The sequence below is a fragment of the Parus major genome, chromosome 6 (assembly GCF_001522545.3).
Source record: "Parus major isolate Abel chromosome 6, Parus_major1.1, whole genome shotgun sequence".
Classification (NCBI taxonomy): Eukaryota; Metazoa; Chordata; class Aves; order Passeriformes; family Paridae; genus Parus; species Parus major.
Genome location: NC_031775.1, coordinates 2,228,867 through 2,248,164, shown reverse-complemented (window position 1 = coordinate 2,248,164; position 19,298 = coordinate 2,228,867). Strand labels below are relative to the sequence as shown.

Genomic DNA, 19,298 nt, shown 5'->3' with positions numbered 1-19,298 from the left:
AGGTGCATGCACAGATGAGAGAGTTGCATGGACTTCACTGTTTTTAACAGTTGTACTGAATTTGCAGTAATTTATCACAGATGTGGTGTCTGGGCAGGCCCTGGCACAGGATGCCCAGAGCAGCTGGGGCTGCCCCTGGATCCCTGGAAGTGTCCAAGGCCAGGTTGGACTTTGGGGCTTGGAGCAGCCTGGGATAGTGGAAGGTGTCCCTGGCCATGGCAGGGGTGGGACTGGATGAGTTTAAGTTCCCTCCCAACCCAAACCATTTGGGATTTCCATGGTTCAGCATCACTGCTTTGCTTGGAGAGAAGTGTGGGTGTTGCCTGCTCACTTCACATGCTGGAGACCTAATCTGAAACCACAAACCAGAATTTGTGCCCTGGCCAAAGAAACGTGGCTGAGATGTTCAGGGCGCAGCGCTGCCGCGTTTGACGCACGACGGGCAAACGCCGCAACGAGAAAAACCACAAAGGTTCAGGGGTGGGATCAGAAACACCATTTATAACCTGGGCAGGGTGAAAAGGGATTAATTTCTGCTAGTAGGTCAGGGAAAATGGTGCTCCAAGCCTGCCAGGTGACCAGTGACAAAGCAATAAGTGGCTTCCCAAGGAGAAGGTTCAGAGCCTGGTGGGATTGAGGGCTCTTTGCAGAGGACAGCAGAGCCTAAGGGATTGTGAAGTGGGGCCACAAGCTTGGACGTGAAACTGCAAGTAGGATCAGCAGCCAAAAGGTTTTGGGAACTTTCCCTGTGGTGATCAGAGGCCTCACAATGTGAAAATCCTGCAAAGGGAAATGTCTCTACCAGGGGTCATTTTACCTTGCCAAGCCCAGTAATTTAAAGGCAGCCACAGGCTTCAAGAGGGGATATCTCAGTCTGAGAAGAAGAGATCCCAGAGAGAAGATATCCCACACCAAGTAGTAAACTGAAGGTGAAAAATCTGGGTTCAGATCCAGGGCCTGAATAATAGGGGGAATTTAAGTCTCATCCCAGAAGGCTGCTGCTTGTTCCTACAGGCTTCTGAGAAAAGTTTTAATGAATAAAAAATTTTCCAGGAACAACATTTTGTTGTGAAAAAATCCTCAAAAGTACCTGAAATCATAAGCTTTTTAAGGAAAAGCATAAATTATTTCCAGCAGGGTGGGACTTCTTACTAGAATTCAGTGGAATGTTTTGGTGTGAGAGTTTGTTAGCCTGGGGCCATTCTCAGTGCTCACAGGTCTCCTGGGCACTTGTTTTGCAGAAGGGCTGCTCTGCTGCTGCCTTCTCTGGAGATTTATGAACTGCTCTTATCCTTCTCATCAGGAGTGTTTCATAAACAACCCTTGTGATCCCCCAGTTCTCGTATTTTCACCTCTTTTTTTTCTTTTTTTTTTTTTTTTTCTGTGGGAGAGAAAATGGTTGTTCCCTTCAGAGAAATCCCAACTCTGGCTGATGTTATCTTGCATTTCCCCCTTGTAGTTTCTCAAGCTCATTTTGTGGTCCTGAGCAAGTGTCTGTCAGGGCATCTGGGGTTTGGTACAGCACACACATCCCTTATTTCTGAGCTGAGCTAACATGGAACCATGGAATCCCAGACTGGTTTGGGTTGGAAAGGACCTTAAAGCCCATCCAGTGCCACCTCTGCCATGGCCAGGGACACCTTCCACTATCCCAGACTGCTCCAAGCCCTGTCCAGCCTGGTCTTGGACACTTCCAGGGATCCAGGGGCAGCCACAGCTTCCCTGGGCACCCTGTGCCAGGGCCTGCCCACCCTGCCAGGGAACAATTCCTTCCCAATATCCCATCTGACCATGCTGAAGCTGGAGGGTTTGGAGCACAGGTGTGATGGGGAGCAGATGAGAGAGCTGGGAAAGGAGCTCAGCCTGGAGCAAAGGAGGCTCAGGGCAACCTTCTGGCTCTGCACAACTCCCTGACAGGAGGGGACAGCCAGGGGGGGTCGGGCTCTGCTGCCAGGGAACAGGGACAGGACAAGGGGAAACGGCCTCAAGCTGTGCCAGGGGAGGCTCAGCTTGGACACCAGGAGGAATTTCTCCATGGCAAGGGAGCTCAGGCCTTGGCAGGGGCTGCCCAGGGAGGTTTGGAGTCCCCATGCCTGGAGGTGTCCAGGGAAGGGCTGGACGTGGCACTCAGTGCTCTGGGCTGGGGACAAGGTGGGGATCAGACACAGCTTGGACTCCATGGGCTGGGAGGGATTTTCCAGCCTCAGTGATCCTGGGATTTATATTTATTTGGTACACTTGATAATTTCTACCTTCCCAAATCCCTCCTTTTGTTTTTGTTGGATGGGAGTTTGGGGAGGGTTCTTTTCTCGGTGCTCCCTGGTGCCCAGAGCAGGAGGAGCAGCCCTTGCAGCAGCTGCCAAGGGAGGGAGACGCGCGGCCCGGGGAACACGGTGTCCTCCCTGCAGCACAGAGCCCGGCTCTGCTGCAGCTTGCTTCAGGTGGCTACACGTGTGTAGGTGCCACGAGTGACTCACAGATGACTGCAGAGCTAAAGACTCCTTGCATGGGGTTGATCTGAGGTGAGGAGAGAGGGAGGAAGGAGAAATATTTCATGACTCTCTGGGCTGGTTCTTTGAGGGTGCTGGAGAAGTCACTGGCCTGTGGAATTCCCTCAGGCAAAGCAGCGTGCAGCAGATTATTCCCAGAGATTCCTCAGTTCTCAGCAACCAGGGACAGGACCCAGGGAAGGGCTGGAGCTGTGCCAGGCCAGGCTGGAGATCAGGGAAAGGCTCTTCCCCCAGAGGGTGCTGGCACTGCCCAGGCTCCCCAGGGAATGGGCACGGCCTGAGGCTGCCAGAGCTCCAGGAGCGTTTGGACAGCGCTGCCAGGGATGCACGGGCTGGGATTGTTGGGGGGTCTGGATCAGTGATCCCTGTGTGACCCTTCCAACTTGAGATATTCCGTGATTGTACAGCTGGGAAAGCTGGGATGACCAACACATCCAGCAAACGGAACATTTCCTGACAGGTGTTTGAATGCAAGCAAAGCTTTTATTTAATGTGCCAGATTGCTGTGAAAACCCCTCCAAAACAAGAATTGAGCTTGTGCATCCAGGCCATCCTACAGGAATTTATTTATGTCTATGGGAGCTCTGTCTTCAAGCTTGCCCTGTTGTCTCCTGCTCACCTCTCTTTTGGAGGACCAGAAGGGTTTTGGAAGAGCTGGATGTGGTTCCTGTAGTCTTTAGAATCAAAGAATCCCAGAATGGTTTGGGTGGGAAGGGACCTCAAAACCCATGGGCAGGGACACCTTCCACTGTCCCAGGCTGCTCCAAGCCCCAAAGTCCAACCTGGCCTTGGACACTTCCAGGGATCCAGGGGCAGCCACAGCTGCTCTGGGCACCCTGTGCCAGGGCCTGCCCACCCTGCCAGGGAACAATTCCTTCCCAATATCCCATCTGTCCCTGCCCTCTGGCACTGGGAAGCCATTCCCTGTGTCCTGGCACTCCATCCCTTGCACAGAGTCTCTCTCCATGTTTCCTGTAGCTCCTTCATGGCTTGGAAGACTACAATGAGGTCACCCTGCAGCCTCCCCTCTTCAGGCTGAACAATCCCAACTCTCCCAGCCTTTCCTCACAAAATGCAAGTAAAAACCAAAAAAAATACACAAAAGCTCAAGATTCCCCCATGTCCTGCAGGAAAATCTTAGGAAATTCTCCCTGTTCTTGCAGCCCTGCATTTCCCAGGGTGTAAGATGCCCATCTTCCTGTTCCTGGCTTGGCTCTAACCTGGACATCAGCTCCCGCTTTGGCACGCCAGGCTCTCGGGATGGTGTTGCAACGTCCTTTGGGCTGTGGGAGCAGGGAGCTCTGGAAATCTGCATGTTTGGGCAAGTTCAGTGCAGTTGCCTCTGCTGGAGCCTGACTTCCTTCCTTGGACAAAGCCCGAGGTTTGTGGGCTCCAATAACGTGGCAAGTCACCAACTTGGCATCTATAGGAACGAGGAGGGCGCGGCCCCACTCCCATCACACAAAAAATGTCGGAGCCTGTGGAGAGGAGACAAAGGTGGAAGCAAGACACGGTTTCTTTTCTTTCCTCCCAAAGCTTGTGGTGTTTCTGGTTGCTGAGAATGATTCCATAAGTGCCAGCATATGGGGAAAATTTGGGGGTTCTTGTAAAGAGCTGGGGTCTGAAGCTATGGCATTTGGGGTGGGGAATTCTTCTCGGGAGTGACAAAACTTCTTGTCATTTTAATGCCTGGAGCAGAGGCAGTCGAGGTTGGTTTTGGTGGTTGGCGCTGATTTCTTGGGCGAAGGAGGTGTCTGTCCGTGGGCAGAGGCTGTGGTCACCTCTCCTCATGAGGTCATGGGCCACAGAGCTGGTGTGGGATGGCTCAATTCTCCCTGCCAGCCACAGGGTGACCAGGGTGATCTCCAAGAACAAAACTAGTCCAGCACGGGCTGTTCTTTCTTTTCCAGCCTTTTGGCACGCTCAGAGCCGTGTTTTTGAGCCATCCCCTGTGGCCACGTGGACGTTTCCTTCTGACAGCAAGAACAGAGACTGGTGCAGCTTCTGGTATCCAGGAGCTTTATAACAAATCACCACAAGTCACAGAACTTGTTGTAAAGCGGAGGCTTCGTGTTTCACTCGTTACCGTGGCTCCAAACGTCAAAGCAGCGAGAACTTCCAGCATCATTGTCACAGTGCTGTTCCCTGGGAGGAGAAAATGCCATGGGTCTGCTGGGAATGACAAACAATGCTGGCACAGGGAGAGGCAACAGGGCTGAAATCAAAATGCTTGTGTTTATAATTGCTTTTACCATGGTCCCTGGAAGGCTCCCGCGGCAGACGCAGGGTCCTGTAGGGTGAGGGGCTGAGCAGGAATAGAACAGGGCATAATCCCAGTCCCCAAAGGGTTTGAGGGCTGTCAGGCTCCTCCACCAGCCAGACTGACACCACCACGCTTGGAGACCATGTCACAGACAGACACAGATTTTAATTGGGAAAACAAAAAAAAAAAAGAAAAAAAAAAGAAAGAAAAGAAATTTATAGACTTCTTTTTCAGCTGCAAATTAAATTTCTTCTGTCTTGTCAACGGCTTTTGGATGGCCACTGCGGAAGGATCTTTTTGGTGAGACAAAAGGGCTGCAGAAATAATAGAAATGAACGTCTGCAGCTGAAGAGCTTGACTGAGACTTGAAAAGTTTGCTTTGGGTGGCAGCCAGGTCCTGCTGAGGTCTGCAGGAGTTTTGCTCTTGGCCTCAGTGGGGCCGAGCTTTCACCCTTGGAGATCACGTCCTGAGGAGAATTTAGTCTAAAATAATTCTCAAAACTTGTATTGTTTGACTCCCATCCAGGGGTTTTTTTGGAGGCTCAGTGCTTTGTGCTTCTCATTGACTCCGATTGCTCCCCTTGGCATCTTCCAAGGATGAGCCCTCATCAGAGGCTCAGGAGGCTCAAGGGAGGGTCAGATGTGAGCAGGCCTCAATCTGGGTTCCTAAACCAACAGATTCTTTAATCTGGGAAGTGTAGGACTTGTTGGGTGTGTGCTGAAGCCACACATTTTTGGAGGGAGCCATAGCACGTGAGAGAGCCACACCACGGTCACAGCCAGGACCTGGTGGCGTCATCGGGGGATCCTTCCCTCCCCTCTGCCCATTGCCCATCAAGGCTTTTGGCTTTTGGAAGAGGAAAGAGGGAAAGGTAAAGAGCAGTTGGATTCCTACTGTATGTGCTCACTGTTCTTGATGAATTTCCCCTCCTTTTTTAGGGACGTGGTGGCAGGAAAAGCAACTTGTTCAATTCGCAGCCCTGAAGCTCCAGAAGATGCCAGGCTGGGTTTTCCCCACCCTGCTCTAGTATCACACTTAAACAGAATTATCAAGATTGAAGGTTTGCCTCCTGAACTCAGTTGGTTTCACAGCAGACCCTGAGAATTTAGTTTCTGTTTGGTTTTGGTTTTTTTTTTACTGAAAGAGGGTGTGAAATCATTTTAACAGGCGCCTTTTGGAAAACCTTGAAAACTGTCTAATAAATAGATCTATAGTGTATAGGCTTTCTTTTGTTGCACTTGAAGTTGTCCAGCATGGAGTGCATGACTTAGACTCGAAAAATAAATTAATCTGTGAATCAGTGACTGCAATACAGGGACTATCAACCACCAAGAGGCTCCTTTAAATCTCTGCTGAGCTGGGGCTCTCTGAAAACTGTGGCCTTGCGTGGGGAAGAACAATAAGAATAAAAGGAAATCTGAGAATTATTTGTCTTGTAATTATTTTTAGAAAAATAATTTCTTTTTTTGCTGGGAGAACTTTCATTTTCCCTGCTCTCAAATAAAGCAGTGATATGGTCCTGCTGTGCCTCAGGCTGTCCGCCTAAAATAAAGGAAAGGCTAAAAAGATGGACCATCTGGAAGCCTGTGCAGAAGGAGCGTGCCAGAGCAGGCTGACGTGCAAGAGCATCCTTTGGATGTATTTTTGAACGCTGGTCAATCCACTGAGGGCTTTTTTTATCATTATTTTTTGTGATGAGTCGATGGCAACTTCTCAGAGGCTTTTGCTGCATGTTGCAGTGCTGGTGGTTATTCCATTAGAGGCGGAAGGGGAATTCTGGGACACGCAATTTCTCCCTGGAAGCAGCCTATGTCTGGCACCAAAACCTCCCCTCAGCTTTGCAGGAGTGCTGAGGGGCTGTGGCAGCCGATTTCCCTCAGCTTTTTGGGCTGAAACTCCAGCTGGGAGTGGCGATTCCTCTGAGTCAGTGGTCTCCAAACATTTTTTATTATGCTCCCCTTCTCTGCAAAAACCATTTTTAAGCATGCACCTCAATCTCAATGCATCCCTAAGCAAACAAAGCTGATTTATTTTTTTGGGGGGGAAATGTTGGGAGAATCTGGGGTTTTTTATAATGCTGGTGGTTCTGGGTTGATGGTTGGCCTGGATAATCTTAAAGCTCTTTTCCAGCCTTAATGATTCCATAATTTTTGGTGGAAATTTTCATGCCAGAAGCCTGATCAGCTCCTCAAAGGCTCTCAGTGTTCCAAGCAATCCCCACGAGGAGACGATTCCCGGTCTTTTGGAGGGTACTGGAGAGGGACACTTGAGGGCTGGTAATTCTTTTCAAAGGACAAATGATGGCACTTTCCCTCCTCTCATCGTGGCCCATGTGGAAAGTGCTGAAAGACTGAAGGGCAGCACGGTGTGGGGGCATTTGTGCCGTTTGTTTCTCCAGCCCAGTCCTTTTTATAGCGCCGCATACGGCACAACCATAAATCGAATTTTTCCTCACAGTCGATCTGACCTGTATCATTCTGTTGGCTTTGGTTCCAACAGGCTGAGATTAGGACAGAAAATATGCTCCAGTTAGTGGGGGAGCCATGGATTCCCAGCCATGAGGAGGCACAGACTGCTCTGGTTTGTGCTGTTTATTGGTGGCACGCGGCTGGCACAGCTTTGAGTCGCTTTTGTCTTCCATGGGATGTGATGCAGGGGAAGTAGGTGGCTGCCTGTGCCCACCAGCCCAGTCTGGAATGCTGTGGCTGGTGGCTCTGGCTGTGTTTTATGGAAAAGAGGCAGCTGAAGGATCAGAGCTGTCCCACCCCTGGGCAGTGGGATGCTGAAGGTGTCATTTCAGAGCGTCACACAGCAAACTGGGGCAACAAAACCACTGCAACTGGTGAGCTGAGCCTGCCCTTGTGTTTAGAGGGGGGAAAAAACCTCTTTGGTGGTCTCTAAACCTCCCCTCACTTCGGCCAGAGCTTCTCCCTTCATCTTGGACTCTCAAAGGAAGAAACAGCACTGATGGGCTGCTGACAATTTGAGAAGATTAGAAACTGTCCTACAAGATTAGGAAGCTGCAAAAAATGGGCTGTAGCTACTTTCTTTCCCAGTGCTCTCAGCTGCAGCTGAGAATCTAGACCAGACTTTATTTTTGGCAAGGGGGAAAAAATAAATCTCCTTTGATACTGTGCAAAAAAAAAAAAAGGAGGAAAAAAAAAAAAAAAGCAAGTAAATGTTAAGCCTTGTGCCTTGAGCAAGGATCTCTTCTGGCTGTACAGCAGCAGCATTTTAGAGCTGAAATCCACTTGCTTTGATCGCTGATGGGGAAAAAAAAAAAAAAAGACATAAAAGGGATTTATGGTGAAATAATGGATTTGATCCCTGGTAATCCTTTCTTTGGGATTAGACTTGGAATATTATTTTTGTGATCTCTGGAATTAGACTATGCTGGCGTAACAAACCAGAGCATGTGAGTTGCTCTGCAGGATGAGGGTGAGCTGTGAATAGAGAATTACTTGCACAGAACAAAGCAGATGATGAATTTACAGTTCTATTTTTGACTACGCAAGGTCCACAGGCAAGTCTAAAACCCAGCATAAAACCAACCCCAACCCAAGGCAGAAAAGACCCCAGGCCTCCTCTTCTTTGTGGCTGAGCTGTTGTGATCTCCAAGGACTGTTGGTTAGGGCTTCTTTTTTGAGGATTTTCCCATTCATGGGAATTTAGGAGCTTGTACCCGCTCCTGTTGGTGGACATGAGATTTAAAATGTCACTGGAAACCTCCTTGGTGCAGGTTTTCCCCGTGTGGCCACGGTGCCTTCCAGGGAAATTTGGCAATCCTGGCTTTCTCTGCCCAGAGGGTGAGAAACACCCACAAACCTCAGGTCTCCCAATACGGATAATGTGCTAAGAAATCTTCCTGGGCAGGTCGTTTTTGGGTCTCTTCAAACAAAATAGGTGCAAAATGTGCTGTGAAACCTTGCTGCGGAACTTTGAACTCCCAAATCTTTCAGAGGAAGCTGTTCCAAGGAACTTCTCGGTTTCCCTGCCAGATTTCAGCTTTCTGTACTCAGGGGTAGCTTTTAAACTGGGGGGAAATTCTTCAGCGTTGGGCTTTGGAACAGCTGCTATTTAAAAAATACCAAAACCACCGATAAAAGCTGTGGGCAGTGAGCAAGCTCTGGAAAGGGAAAAATATTCACTGCCTGCCCCCATTCCTGGGTGTGCTGCTGGAATTGCAACCTCCCTTCTGCTCTCAAGGGTCACTGAACTTTGACCAGACACCCTCACCTTGGGGAATCTGTGGCCACAAAGGCGTGGCTGAGGAAGGAGCAAGGAAATGAGCTCTGGAGATCCCCCTGGGAACTGCTGTGGTGCCCTGTGCCAGCTGCTTCCCCAGAGCAGCCCCTCTTTTGGGAGCTGTGGAGATCCCAGGACTGCCATTATCAGCTTCCCCAGCACTGCCTTTCCTGACAAAATGCCACCTCCTGGAAGTGCTGGGGGAAGGATTGCTGGGCTGGCTCCCTGCCTTTCCTTTGGGAAGTTATTCATGGAGCGCTCGGTTGGGGATCCCTACCAAAAACCACTTGCACGGATTCCTGGGCAAGGCATGCCATGTAATCCCCTAGGAAGGAGCCAGCGGCTACAACCCATTTTCCAGAGGTAAAACAGTCTCCTGTTCCCTCTGGGGGGTGGAAAATGTGCTAATCCTTTCCATTTTTGGCTCAGGGAGGGCGAGCTACCTTTCCCGGAGTGGCAGGGTTACGGGCGATGGATGAGGAGCTTGGAATCCATCCTGCTTGGCTGATGCTCAGGAGCTTCCCTGCAGCACTCCGTGTCTGGAGGTGGTGCTGACAGCCCTGTGCACAGCCTGCAGCTGGCACCACTCCCCTGGATCCGGCTGTGCCACCTGGATTCCGCAGATCCAAGGGCTGGCATGGCAGCGTCTCCCCTCGGAACCCTCGGGAAGCCACGGGAAGGGCGGTTCAGGTGCATGGAAAACCCCAGTTACGGTGGTATCAGCTCTAGTTCAGTGAAGGGTCTGAGCACCAAACTTCATTTGCTTTCTAGATTTGCACTCCTTGATCCCAAATTCGCTAGCAGCAGGGCGGTGATGCTTGGGAATTTTCTTGGAGCTGATGGAAGAGCAGCCTGCCTGCACTGGGGATTTGTGCCAATCCAAGTTACACCTGGAGGATCAGCAAAACTCATGGTTTGGGGTTCCTGGAGTAGAGAGCAGACAACAGGAGAGAGACTATTTACAAGAATGTGTAGTAATAGGACAAGGGGCAGAGGCTTCACACTGAAAGAAAGGAGGTTTAGGGTTGAAATTAGAAAAAAAATCCTTCCCTGTGGGGGTGCTGAGCCCCTGGCACAGGGTGCCCAGGGAAGCTGTGGTGCCCCTGGATCCCTGGAAGTGTCCAAGGCCAGGCTGGACAGTTTGTTGGAAGGGGTTCCTGGTCACAGCAGGGGTATAGAAGGAGATGATCTCTTACCGATCTTTACTTTCAGCGAGGTGTGTGTTTGGGTTATTTGTGGACATAGACTTGCAGAAAACAACCTGCCTCTTGTGCTTTTTTGTTCTGGTAAATTCTTGAGACCTGAAATGTAGAGAGATTTCTTTGGTTTCCAAAGAAACCTTCACCTCTGGCTTTTATTTCTACCTTCAGTTGTTTGGCTTTTGGAGCTCCTCCCAACAGTGGCTTGAACAAAAACCACAGACTCCTGCCTGCTGAAAAGGAGGAACAGAAAAATCCAAGGAGAAATAACACTTCAGCATCACTATCAGATCTCTACTGTCTTCAGTCTCAAAGTCCTCCTTCCCTTTCATTAGATCCAGGAGAAATAAAATACTACGAGCGGTTGCTTTGCGTTCTTTCCATTCCCTTTTTTCCCCCCTCCTCCCCTTGACTGTGAGTCAGTGCTGAGGTTCTTGGAGAGGCTGGGAAGAGGAGAGTGCCTGATTTCCATGGGCACAGGGCCTGCCAGCATCTGGCCACAGCTACAACAAGCAAAGATCATACGTGGTGTTTATGGTTAGGAAGGATCACCGTTTCTTGACCGTGTGAGGCATTCACGGTAAGAGAGAAAAAAGGCTCAAGGTTTTTTTAATCAAAAGTGACTGTCTGATAGAAGAATAAACCCAGACCAACCACTGGGGAAGGGCACTTCTGTTTTCCAGAATCAGGCCCAGTTCCACCCCCCCAGGGAAGGAGATTTATGGCACAAACTGAGGTTGTTTTGATCCTGTGATCCGAGGGCTGCCAATCTTCGTCATCTCTCAAAATATCCATGAATTTTTGGTTTTCACGCTGCTTATCTGGGTTGGTGAATTGTTGAGTGTTATCCCATTATAAGTCAAGGTAGGTCTGGTTCCTACTCAGGAAACACACAAAATTAATTGCTTTTAATTAAAAATGACCTAATAGATAATGAGTGTAGACACCAAGAGTGCCTGTCCTCATCTTGTGAATTTCTCAGAGCACAGATACCACATCTAAAGAGGTTACAGGGAAGATTAAAAAAATCCTGTGAGGAATTTTTTATCTGTGGCCATAAATCCACTGATTTAGAGTCAGAGACCTCTTTAGCATCAGCTGAAGAAAACCCAGGTGAAGGAAACAGGTACAGACTGCAAAGCAAACTGGTGGTCCAGCCTCTAAAAGCCATCTTTTAGAGATGGTGCCAGGCTGCAAAATGGTATCAGCTTCTGCAGTGGCAGAGGGGAGCTGGCTGCAGACCTCCTCCAAGCCCTCCAGGCTCCTGGGGAAGCTGCACCTGCCCTTGCTGACCTCAGGCTGTGTTCCAAACACTGATACTGAACATCCTCCGTGACAAGCAGCAGCTGATGGGAAGCATTTCTTCATTCTCACAAACCATTACCCCCCACCCCCCAGACAGATTTTATGAAGCGTGGGAACCCAAAAAGCTGAAGTTTAGTTTCCATTGCTGGTTGGTTTAGGTTTACAGAGTCATTTTTCTTGCCTAAGTGGAGCAGTTTTGTGCTAAAAGTTGTTCTACAGACCTGATTCCTCTCTGTGGCCCGCTCACCTTGCAGGCAAGGTCAGAGCTTGCTGATCTAGCAAGCCCTGATTGTTGCTTTTCTCCACCCCTGATCACTTGGAAGGGTTTCTCAAACACACCTGCGTCATGACCTCGATTTTGATAATCAGTCTCATGAGGGAGTTTTCACAGGGAGGTGGAGGCAGCTGTGGGGAGGTTCTGCTCCTCTCAGCCCCCTTAGCACAGGAACGGCACCAACCACAGCCTGCAGGTGAGATGGCAGAATAATGGCACAAAAGAAGGGAAATCGCTAATTTCTGAGTGAGTCCTTTCCTTTGGGCTGCTGTGGAAGTAACATTGACCTGACAGGGGAAATCTTGGCATTAAAACAGGGGAAAGATGGAGAGGGACTCCAAGACCTGGAGGGACAGGACACAGGGAATGGCTTCCTGCTGCCAGATGGATGGGATGGATGGGATATTGGGAAGGGATTGTTCCCTGGCAGGGTGGGCAGGCCCTGGCACAGGGTGCCCAGAGCAGCTGTGGCTGCCCCTGGATCCCTGGAAGTGTCCAAGGCCAGGTTGGACTTTGGGGCTTGGTGCAGCCTGGGATAGTGGAAGGTGTCCCTGTCCATGGCAGGGGTGGCACTGGATGGTCTCTAAGCTCCCTTCCAACCCAAACCATTCTGGGACTCCATGATTATTTCCCCTTTGCAATTCTTCTAGAAACTTTCTCCAAGGGACAAATACAGGAACAGCCAGATTTGGGCTCTAAAGTGCCCTTTTGCTGCTCAATGAAGGTGCACTGCAGTGGGGACCTTAACTTGTGTCCCTGGAGACCCAGGTGGAAACCAGCCTGAACCAAGGATGGCACAAGAGCTGCTCATTTCCATATGTGGATCCCTCCCTCCTTCCTGGGGCTGACCTCCCACCTCATCCCAAGGGCTTAATCCCCTGTGCGAAATTCACATCCATGAGGTGAGCTAAGATCTCCAGCTTCCCCTTTTAAACTCAATGATGCTCCCCATCCAAGCCAGCAGATCTAGAGAGAAGGTTCTCGATGCTGCAGAAGGAGGGAACCTCCTCTGCCCTTCTTGCCACGTGTCAAAATGTTAACACAGCCCATATGTCCACACACAAAAAGGAAAAAATATCCTGCCCAAACCAGCTGTGCCTCCACGGGGAGCAGCCTCGGTGCTTTCACGTTGCTTAAGTGGGGTGTAAGGTTAATTAGGAAATCCCTGGAACAGCCCTTTGAAGTGTAGGGGCAGCCAGACCCACTCTTTCCTCTTCCTCCAGCTGCCCCAGCCCCCAGGCAGGGCAGGTGGGACTGAAGAAAGGACTTTATGGCTGGGGGAAGAGTGGGAATGGGTGGGAATCCCACCAAAGTGAAGAGGGCTGGCACCATGGGGCCTGCCAGAGGGGGCAGGAGAATCTCTGATGATACCACTGGAGATGTCAGGAGCTCCTAGGACCTCAAAAATGTTCAGCAGAGCTGAGGCTGAGCAGGGGTTTAGCAGATATTTTGTGTCAGGAAATATTCCAAGTAATAGTGTGTGAGAAAATAATTTGCTTTTTCTGGGGTTTTCCAAAGTGTCCCTGCAAAAACATCTCTCCTTGAGCACAGAGCCGTGGCTAACACAGAGAAAGGTGCTGGGATTTCAGTTTCCAGCTGCTGAACTCCAGCATCTTCCCAGGCATGCTCCTAAAAGAGCACAGTAATGGAGTGGTTAAACTCCATTAAACTCCATCCCCACTGTCCAGTACTGGATACAAGGACACATCCACTGGCGATAAAATACTGGCCTCATCTCCTTGGATTGATGCTCCCTCTGTTATTTTAGTCTTATCAGGTTTATAGCCCTCTGAGGGATGGAGGCCAAGCTGTCCCTGATGTAAAATAGAAGGAATCCTGCACAAATGAGGATATTTACTTTATTAGCATTTTGGCTTATTAACCAGGGCAAACCCCTGGCTCGCTGCCTCTGTGTGAGGCAAAACCAAGTGATTTCCTTGTCAATGCAGGTTTTTGGAGCTCCAGGCTCATTCCTCAGGATTTAAGCAATGTTCAAAGCACAGCTGCAGGTGCCACCATCCCCATCCCCATTTCCAGGCGTGTCCCTGCCACGCCCCAGGAACACCAGGAGCCCCTGGTGCCGGTGTGGATGGAGCTCAGTGGGGATGTAGGTAATTCTAGGGGGATTTGGGGTCTGGACTCTGCACAGCCAGAGCCTCAGATTCACCAGCACAAGCTGCAGCAGTGGAATCCCCACATGACTGAAATCCAGGCTTTTCAGCACATTCCTTTGGCTACCTGGAAAAAAATGGGATATGCAGGATGGTAAAGCTGAGGGACAACGTGGAAGAATCAATTCGTTAACTGGGTGCAAAGTGATCCACAAAGGGAAAATAAGGAAAATAACCCAAATTCTACCAGTGAGGTGATTGGCTCTGACTGCTCTCAGCACTCCAGAATGACATCCCTACATTCTGATGGATGGTCTCTGGAAAGAACAGGAGTATCCAAACAAAGCCATAATGCCATGAGGAATTGCCAGTAGAGGAAGGGAGAGCACCACGATGCTGCAGCACAAATTCACCACACCCCTGGGACTTGGATGCTGGGAGCAGTTTTAGTCTTCCCATCTCTGAAGGGAGGTAACAGAGCTGGGAAAGCTTTGGGAAGGATGAAAGAACTGGAATGGCTTCTGTAGGAGGAGCTATTTAAGCCAGATCTGTCCTGCTGCCTATGACAGGCCCTGCTATGAGAAATTCGAGTGAAGCAGATGGCACCAACTTCAGCTGGAGACAGGTTCAGGTTGGGCAGGAGAAGGGTGCTGCTCTCAGGACACACATTTCCCCTGCAGAGTCCCCTAGTTTTGGGGATGTGAGGAGTTTTGGTGAGCTTAAAAGGGTGATGAACGAGGTAATGAATGAGGAATTCCTTCCAGGGCGCCGATGGCTTCCAAAATGACCCACTTCATAAAATCCCTGAGCAGCAAAGTGCCAGAAGCTGCAAGAGCCCCCAGGTGAAATTTCCCTGCGTGTTTTCCTTGTTCTTGCACCTTTCCCCGGATATTTGGGCAGAGTTCAAGACGGGACACTGGGCTCAGGGGATTTGCAACAATACAGACATTGTCACGCTCTTCTGACACAGGAAATCAAAGAGACCTTCCCTTGTGAGGACGGATGTGATGAGCAAGTGATTTCTGCTTTACATCCTCATTCAAGCTGAGCACCTGATGATGAAGCCCAGAGTTCAGAGACTGAGGGATGGAAAAATTCAACTCCCAAAAAGCATTCTGTTTCAGAACACCTGTGCTCCCAGGTTTCTGAGTAAAAGAACTACACATAGGCTGCCTCAGGATCCGACTGCTGAGCAATATTGGCAGGATAAAAGCCCAGCCAACCAAAATGCTGAACAAGCAGAGAAACTTGAAACCTGTGCCACTTGCAACCTGTGTTCACAGCTTCTTTTGCCAGCAGAAAAGGGTCACGGGCTTCTGGGTGATTCACTTTGTGTCATTTGGCTCCACCTCAGAGGTGAGGGTTTCGGAATTACTCACAGCCCCGTGCTAACGGATGGCATCGTGTGATGCTACTGAAGTTTTGCACCCTTTGAACCCAAAGAGGTACTGAGCAGGTGACTTCAAAATGAGACCTCCAAGCTCTTTTTTCACCCCCAGTTTGAGGCAGGTTTCATTCCAGTGAGCCCTCGTTTCAGGCACCAGAGTTGGCTCGTGGCTGATATTGATTGAGACTTGGCAAAACAATCTTGGTTCTTCACTGGGGAGACACAAGTGGGCTTTAATTACTGATGACACAAGAGCTCTTAACCATCACCCAGGCATCACAAATTAATTTCCAAAATACCAGAGCCTGTCTTCTCTAATCCATCTCACACAAGGAAGGAAGAGGTTTTGGTGCACCAAAGGGGACCTGGGCAGGATCTGGCAGAGGTGGAACAAGGTGGAGTGAGAGGGCTCAAGCATCTAAAAACAACCCTCTTTTCACTCTGTAGATGCCTTTTCTTCCCCTCCCTCAATTTCTTCCCCAAGGAAACTGGAATCTGACACAAAAAAATGAAAGAGAAATACCCCAAAGCTTTGCTTAAGCCATGTATACAACACTCTTGTAAATGGAAAGTTTGGAAGCCAGAGAAAATTGCTTGTTGTGCCAGACAGGGCTATTTTCAAAGTCCCCAGGTGTATTCCTTTGCCCTTCTCTCATTAAAAAGCTACAATGGATCCTGCACAGATGGTTTTTTTAAAGGTGTAGAGAGTTGCCCAAGAAGATGGAGGGATCCAGGAGATATTTTTGTGAGGGCTGTGGTGCCTCAGCCAGACTGGGATGCAAGCTGTAGGCTTGGCTTATTTTCCCACACTTCTCAACTACATGACCACCTTTGTTTTAGCTGTGAAGCCTCCCTGGCCAAACAAATATTTTTATTAATACTCATCAGCAAAAATATAAACAGATACTGAGTTAGAAGCACGGGCTCAGCTCTGATTGTTTGACCTTTAGTTTCTATTGACAACAGCAAAGTAAACAATTTCTGTGGAGACTCAGTGCTGATTTCTGCCACAAATAAATACGAACTTGAGATTAAAATGGTGAGCTTTAAGTTATTGAATAGAGACCTGAAGCCATTGAAACTGGGAGCTGCCCTGGAAGTACTGACACCGGTGGAGCAACGAGTGTCCCCTGCAAAATGCTGTTCTTTGCTCCTCTTGCAGGCAGGGAGAGGTTGGATTAGGATGGATCTGCCCAGAGGTGTGGACTTGAGCTAAAGAGGACTTGAGAAGGCTGTCTGCCCTCCTGCCCAGTGCTCAGGGTGGGTTTTCAAAGCCAGCAGCTCCCCTGAGGAGCGCAACTGGGCAGGGAAAGTTCCTGTGCACTGTTCTGGTGTTCCAAGAAAAGAAGGACGTGGAACTGTTGGAGCAGGTCCAGAGAAGGCACCAAGCTGCTGAGGGAACTGGAGCACCTCCCATGTGGAGCCAGGCTGGGAGAGCTGGGGCTGTGAGAAGCTTGTGTGGAGACATCACAGCTCCTTGCAGAGTCATAAGGGTCTACAGGGTAGCTGGAGAGGGATTTTATCAGGAACTGGAGTGCCAGGACACAGGGAATGGTTTCCCAGTGCCAGAGGGCAGGGACAGATGGGATATTGGGAAGGAATTGTTCCCTGGCAGGGTGGGCAGGCCCTGGCACAGGGTGCCCAGAGAAGCTGTGGCTGCCCCTGGATCCCTGGAAGTGTCCAAGGCCAGGTTGGACTTTGGGGCTTGGAGCAGTCTGGGATAGTGGAAGGTGTCCCTGGCCATGGCAGGGGTGGCACTGGATGGGCTTTAAGTTCCCTTCCAACACAAACTATTCTCTTCACCAGTAATTTTATGATTCAAGCAGAGCAGGGAAGTAAAACCCCAGATCCCATTGCTTTACATCCTGACAGGAAAATACTGAAACCCCAAACACGGAAAAACCTTCAGTGAAAGTAAAAGGTGAAAAGCCTTGGTTTTAGCATAGCTGCAAGGAACACCAGGCACTTTGAGCGTTGTTCAGTCCGTGCTGGGGATGGCTGATCCAGCAGGGAGCCCAAGGCCTGCTGTAGTCGGAGGGTTACGGTAGGCCCGTGTGCCATCATGACCTTTCGGGAGCCGTGATCAGGCCCTCCCATCCCTCCCCCACAGCCTGGGACAGCTGTAAACATCCCCATCATAAAGACACGATTGTAAGATCCTATTTATTTGCCATTAGGAACCGGCCTGGCACGGGCTTGGGTTGCCCGAGGGGCTGGGCGGGCAGGGCCTGTCCGAGCCCTCCTGCCACGACCCGGCCGGGGACCGTGGCGTGCAACAAACGCCTCTGGTCTGTCCCCGTGTCCCTCCGAGCGGGGCCTGGCGCCAGCATCCCTGTGACGGCTCCTGCCAGATGAAAACAACAACCCAATTCCCTCCTCGCCTCTCACCAGCTCTTCCCAGCCCTGCTGCTCCCCCGGGTGCGGGAGCAGAGGGTGGGGAGGAGGGCAGGAAGTTGCTGACGCGTGTGGTTGGATTTCGGTTTGAGCCCCATCCAGAAAGGAGCACCAAATATTAGTAAACAGATCGGGAAACATTTCCATGTCTGGCAATAACTCCGCTTTTCCAGGGTAGCCATCTCCAGCGGTTTTTCCACCAGGGGAAAAAGACCCCTCTTGATTGTTTTGCTCAAACTGGAGCAGCTCAGCTCGTGGACCCCCTTCAGATCCTGCCCTTCCAACCCAGGTCTCCAGGCAGGTGCTGCAGCAGGATTCCCATCCGAGTCCTGCACGCTCCCAGACATCCCAGGGGATTACAGGATCCACATCCAGCATCTCCAATCCAGGCTGAAAAGGAAAGGATCAAGATGCTTGGCCTATATTGCTTTGGAAAAGAAGATTATGAAGCAGTTTCCTTGCCGTGTGTTGAAGAGGGAATTACTGTGCTCCAGTGGGCTCCTCGGGGCAGGGACAAAAGGCCTGTCAAGTCCTGCTGCTTCAAGCTGCAGTCGGTCCTGTTAGGAAAAGGACACAGGAATGAATCCAGCACTCATTGAAATCCTAGTTTTACCATTTCTCAGCCTCCTGGGATGAACCCAAACTGCCCCTCTTGCAACACGTGAGGGAAATGTAGCAGTCCCTGATTCTGGAGGACTGAACTGCCCCAAACCTGTGTTTCTGTGCTCTTCACCATGACTTCCAGTCAACAAATTCAAATTTAGGGGCTTGGATAAAAAGCACATGGTCAAGGGCTGGTTTTGGAGAGAAGATCTCGTTTTTGGGCACAGCACCTCCCACTGCAGGTGTTGAGGGATGTTGATGTGGGATGGAGGAGCCACCAACATGAAGAACAAGAACTGAGAGGATGAAGGACAAATGCGAGGCTTGTAAGGGGAAAATAATTTCAAATGAGACCACACTGATCCACAGCCAACAGCAAGCCTAAAAGCCAAGGAGGCAAAAGAAACAGAATTTGTCCTTTTTCATGTTGAACTCCATGAGATGGTGTGAGAAACCATCTGATCTAACACCTCCTGTGACCAAGTCACTGTGACTGCATGAATCATCCCACGCAGACACCTGGTGATGGTAAAGGTGACACTGTGACACCCACAGCTTGCCACTTATTTTGCCACTGGTTGTTTTCACTGCTGCCATCAGTGCTGCCTGCAATAGCTAACAAATGGCATGTCCATTTGGGGACCAAATCTCCAGGGAGATGCCACCACACCTTGTGCTCTCACCATTTCAGTCTCCTTCCTACACCTCTGTCCTGCTTTTTTTGGTTTACAAAGATAAGGGGCCCATCTCACTCCAATCCCTGCCATGGGCAGGGATACCTTCCACTATCCCAGGTGCTCCAAGCCCTGTGCTTGGACACTCCCAGGGATCCAGGGGCAGCCACAGCTCCTCTGGGCACCCTGCACCAGGTCCTCAGCACCCTCACTGCCCATCCTGGGCATCCCTCAGCCCCAGCAGCAGGGACAACAAAGTGAGCAGGTCAAGTGAAACCTGCTGGACCAGCTTTGCCAAAAAGCCAAATCTGCTGAGGGAGCTGGGAAAGGGG

At 50.2% G+C, this 19,298-nt stretch overlaps 1 protein-coding gene and 1 long non-coding RNA gene across 2 annotated transcripts in view; one reads left to right on the top strand and one right to left on the bottom strand.

The window, feature by feature from the left end:
* Nucleotides 1–10,954: 10,954 nt before the first annotated feature.
* LOC107206522 lies at nucleotides 10,955–16,403 on the top strand. Its single transcript, XR_001522439.3, has 3 exons — nucleotides 10,955–11,993; nucleotides 12,448–12,699; nucleotides 14,673–16,403. It is a non-coding gene; the product is annotated as an uncharacterized LOC107206522 (long non-coding RNA).
* Nucleotides 16,404–17,418: 1,015 nt separating this feature from the next.
* Nucleotides 17,419–19,298, bottom strand: part of RNLS (renalase, FAD dependent amine oxidase) — a 59,496-nt gene continuing 57,616 nt past the window's right edge. Inside the window, exon 6 of the mRNA XM_015633491.2 lies at nucleotides 17,419–18,246. Coding sequence (XP_015488977.1) covers nucleotides 18,109–18,246 — 138 coding nt within the window. The 3' untranslated portion in view covers nucleotides 17,419–18,108. The remainder of the gene's footprint in view (nucleotides 18,247–19,298) is intronic.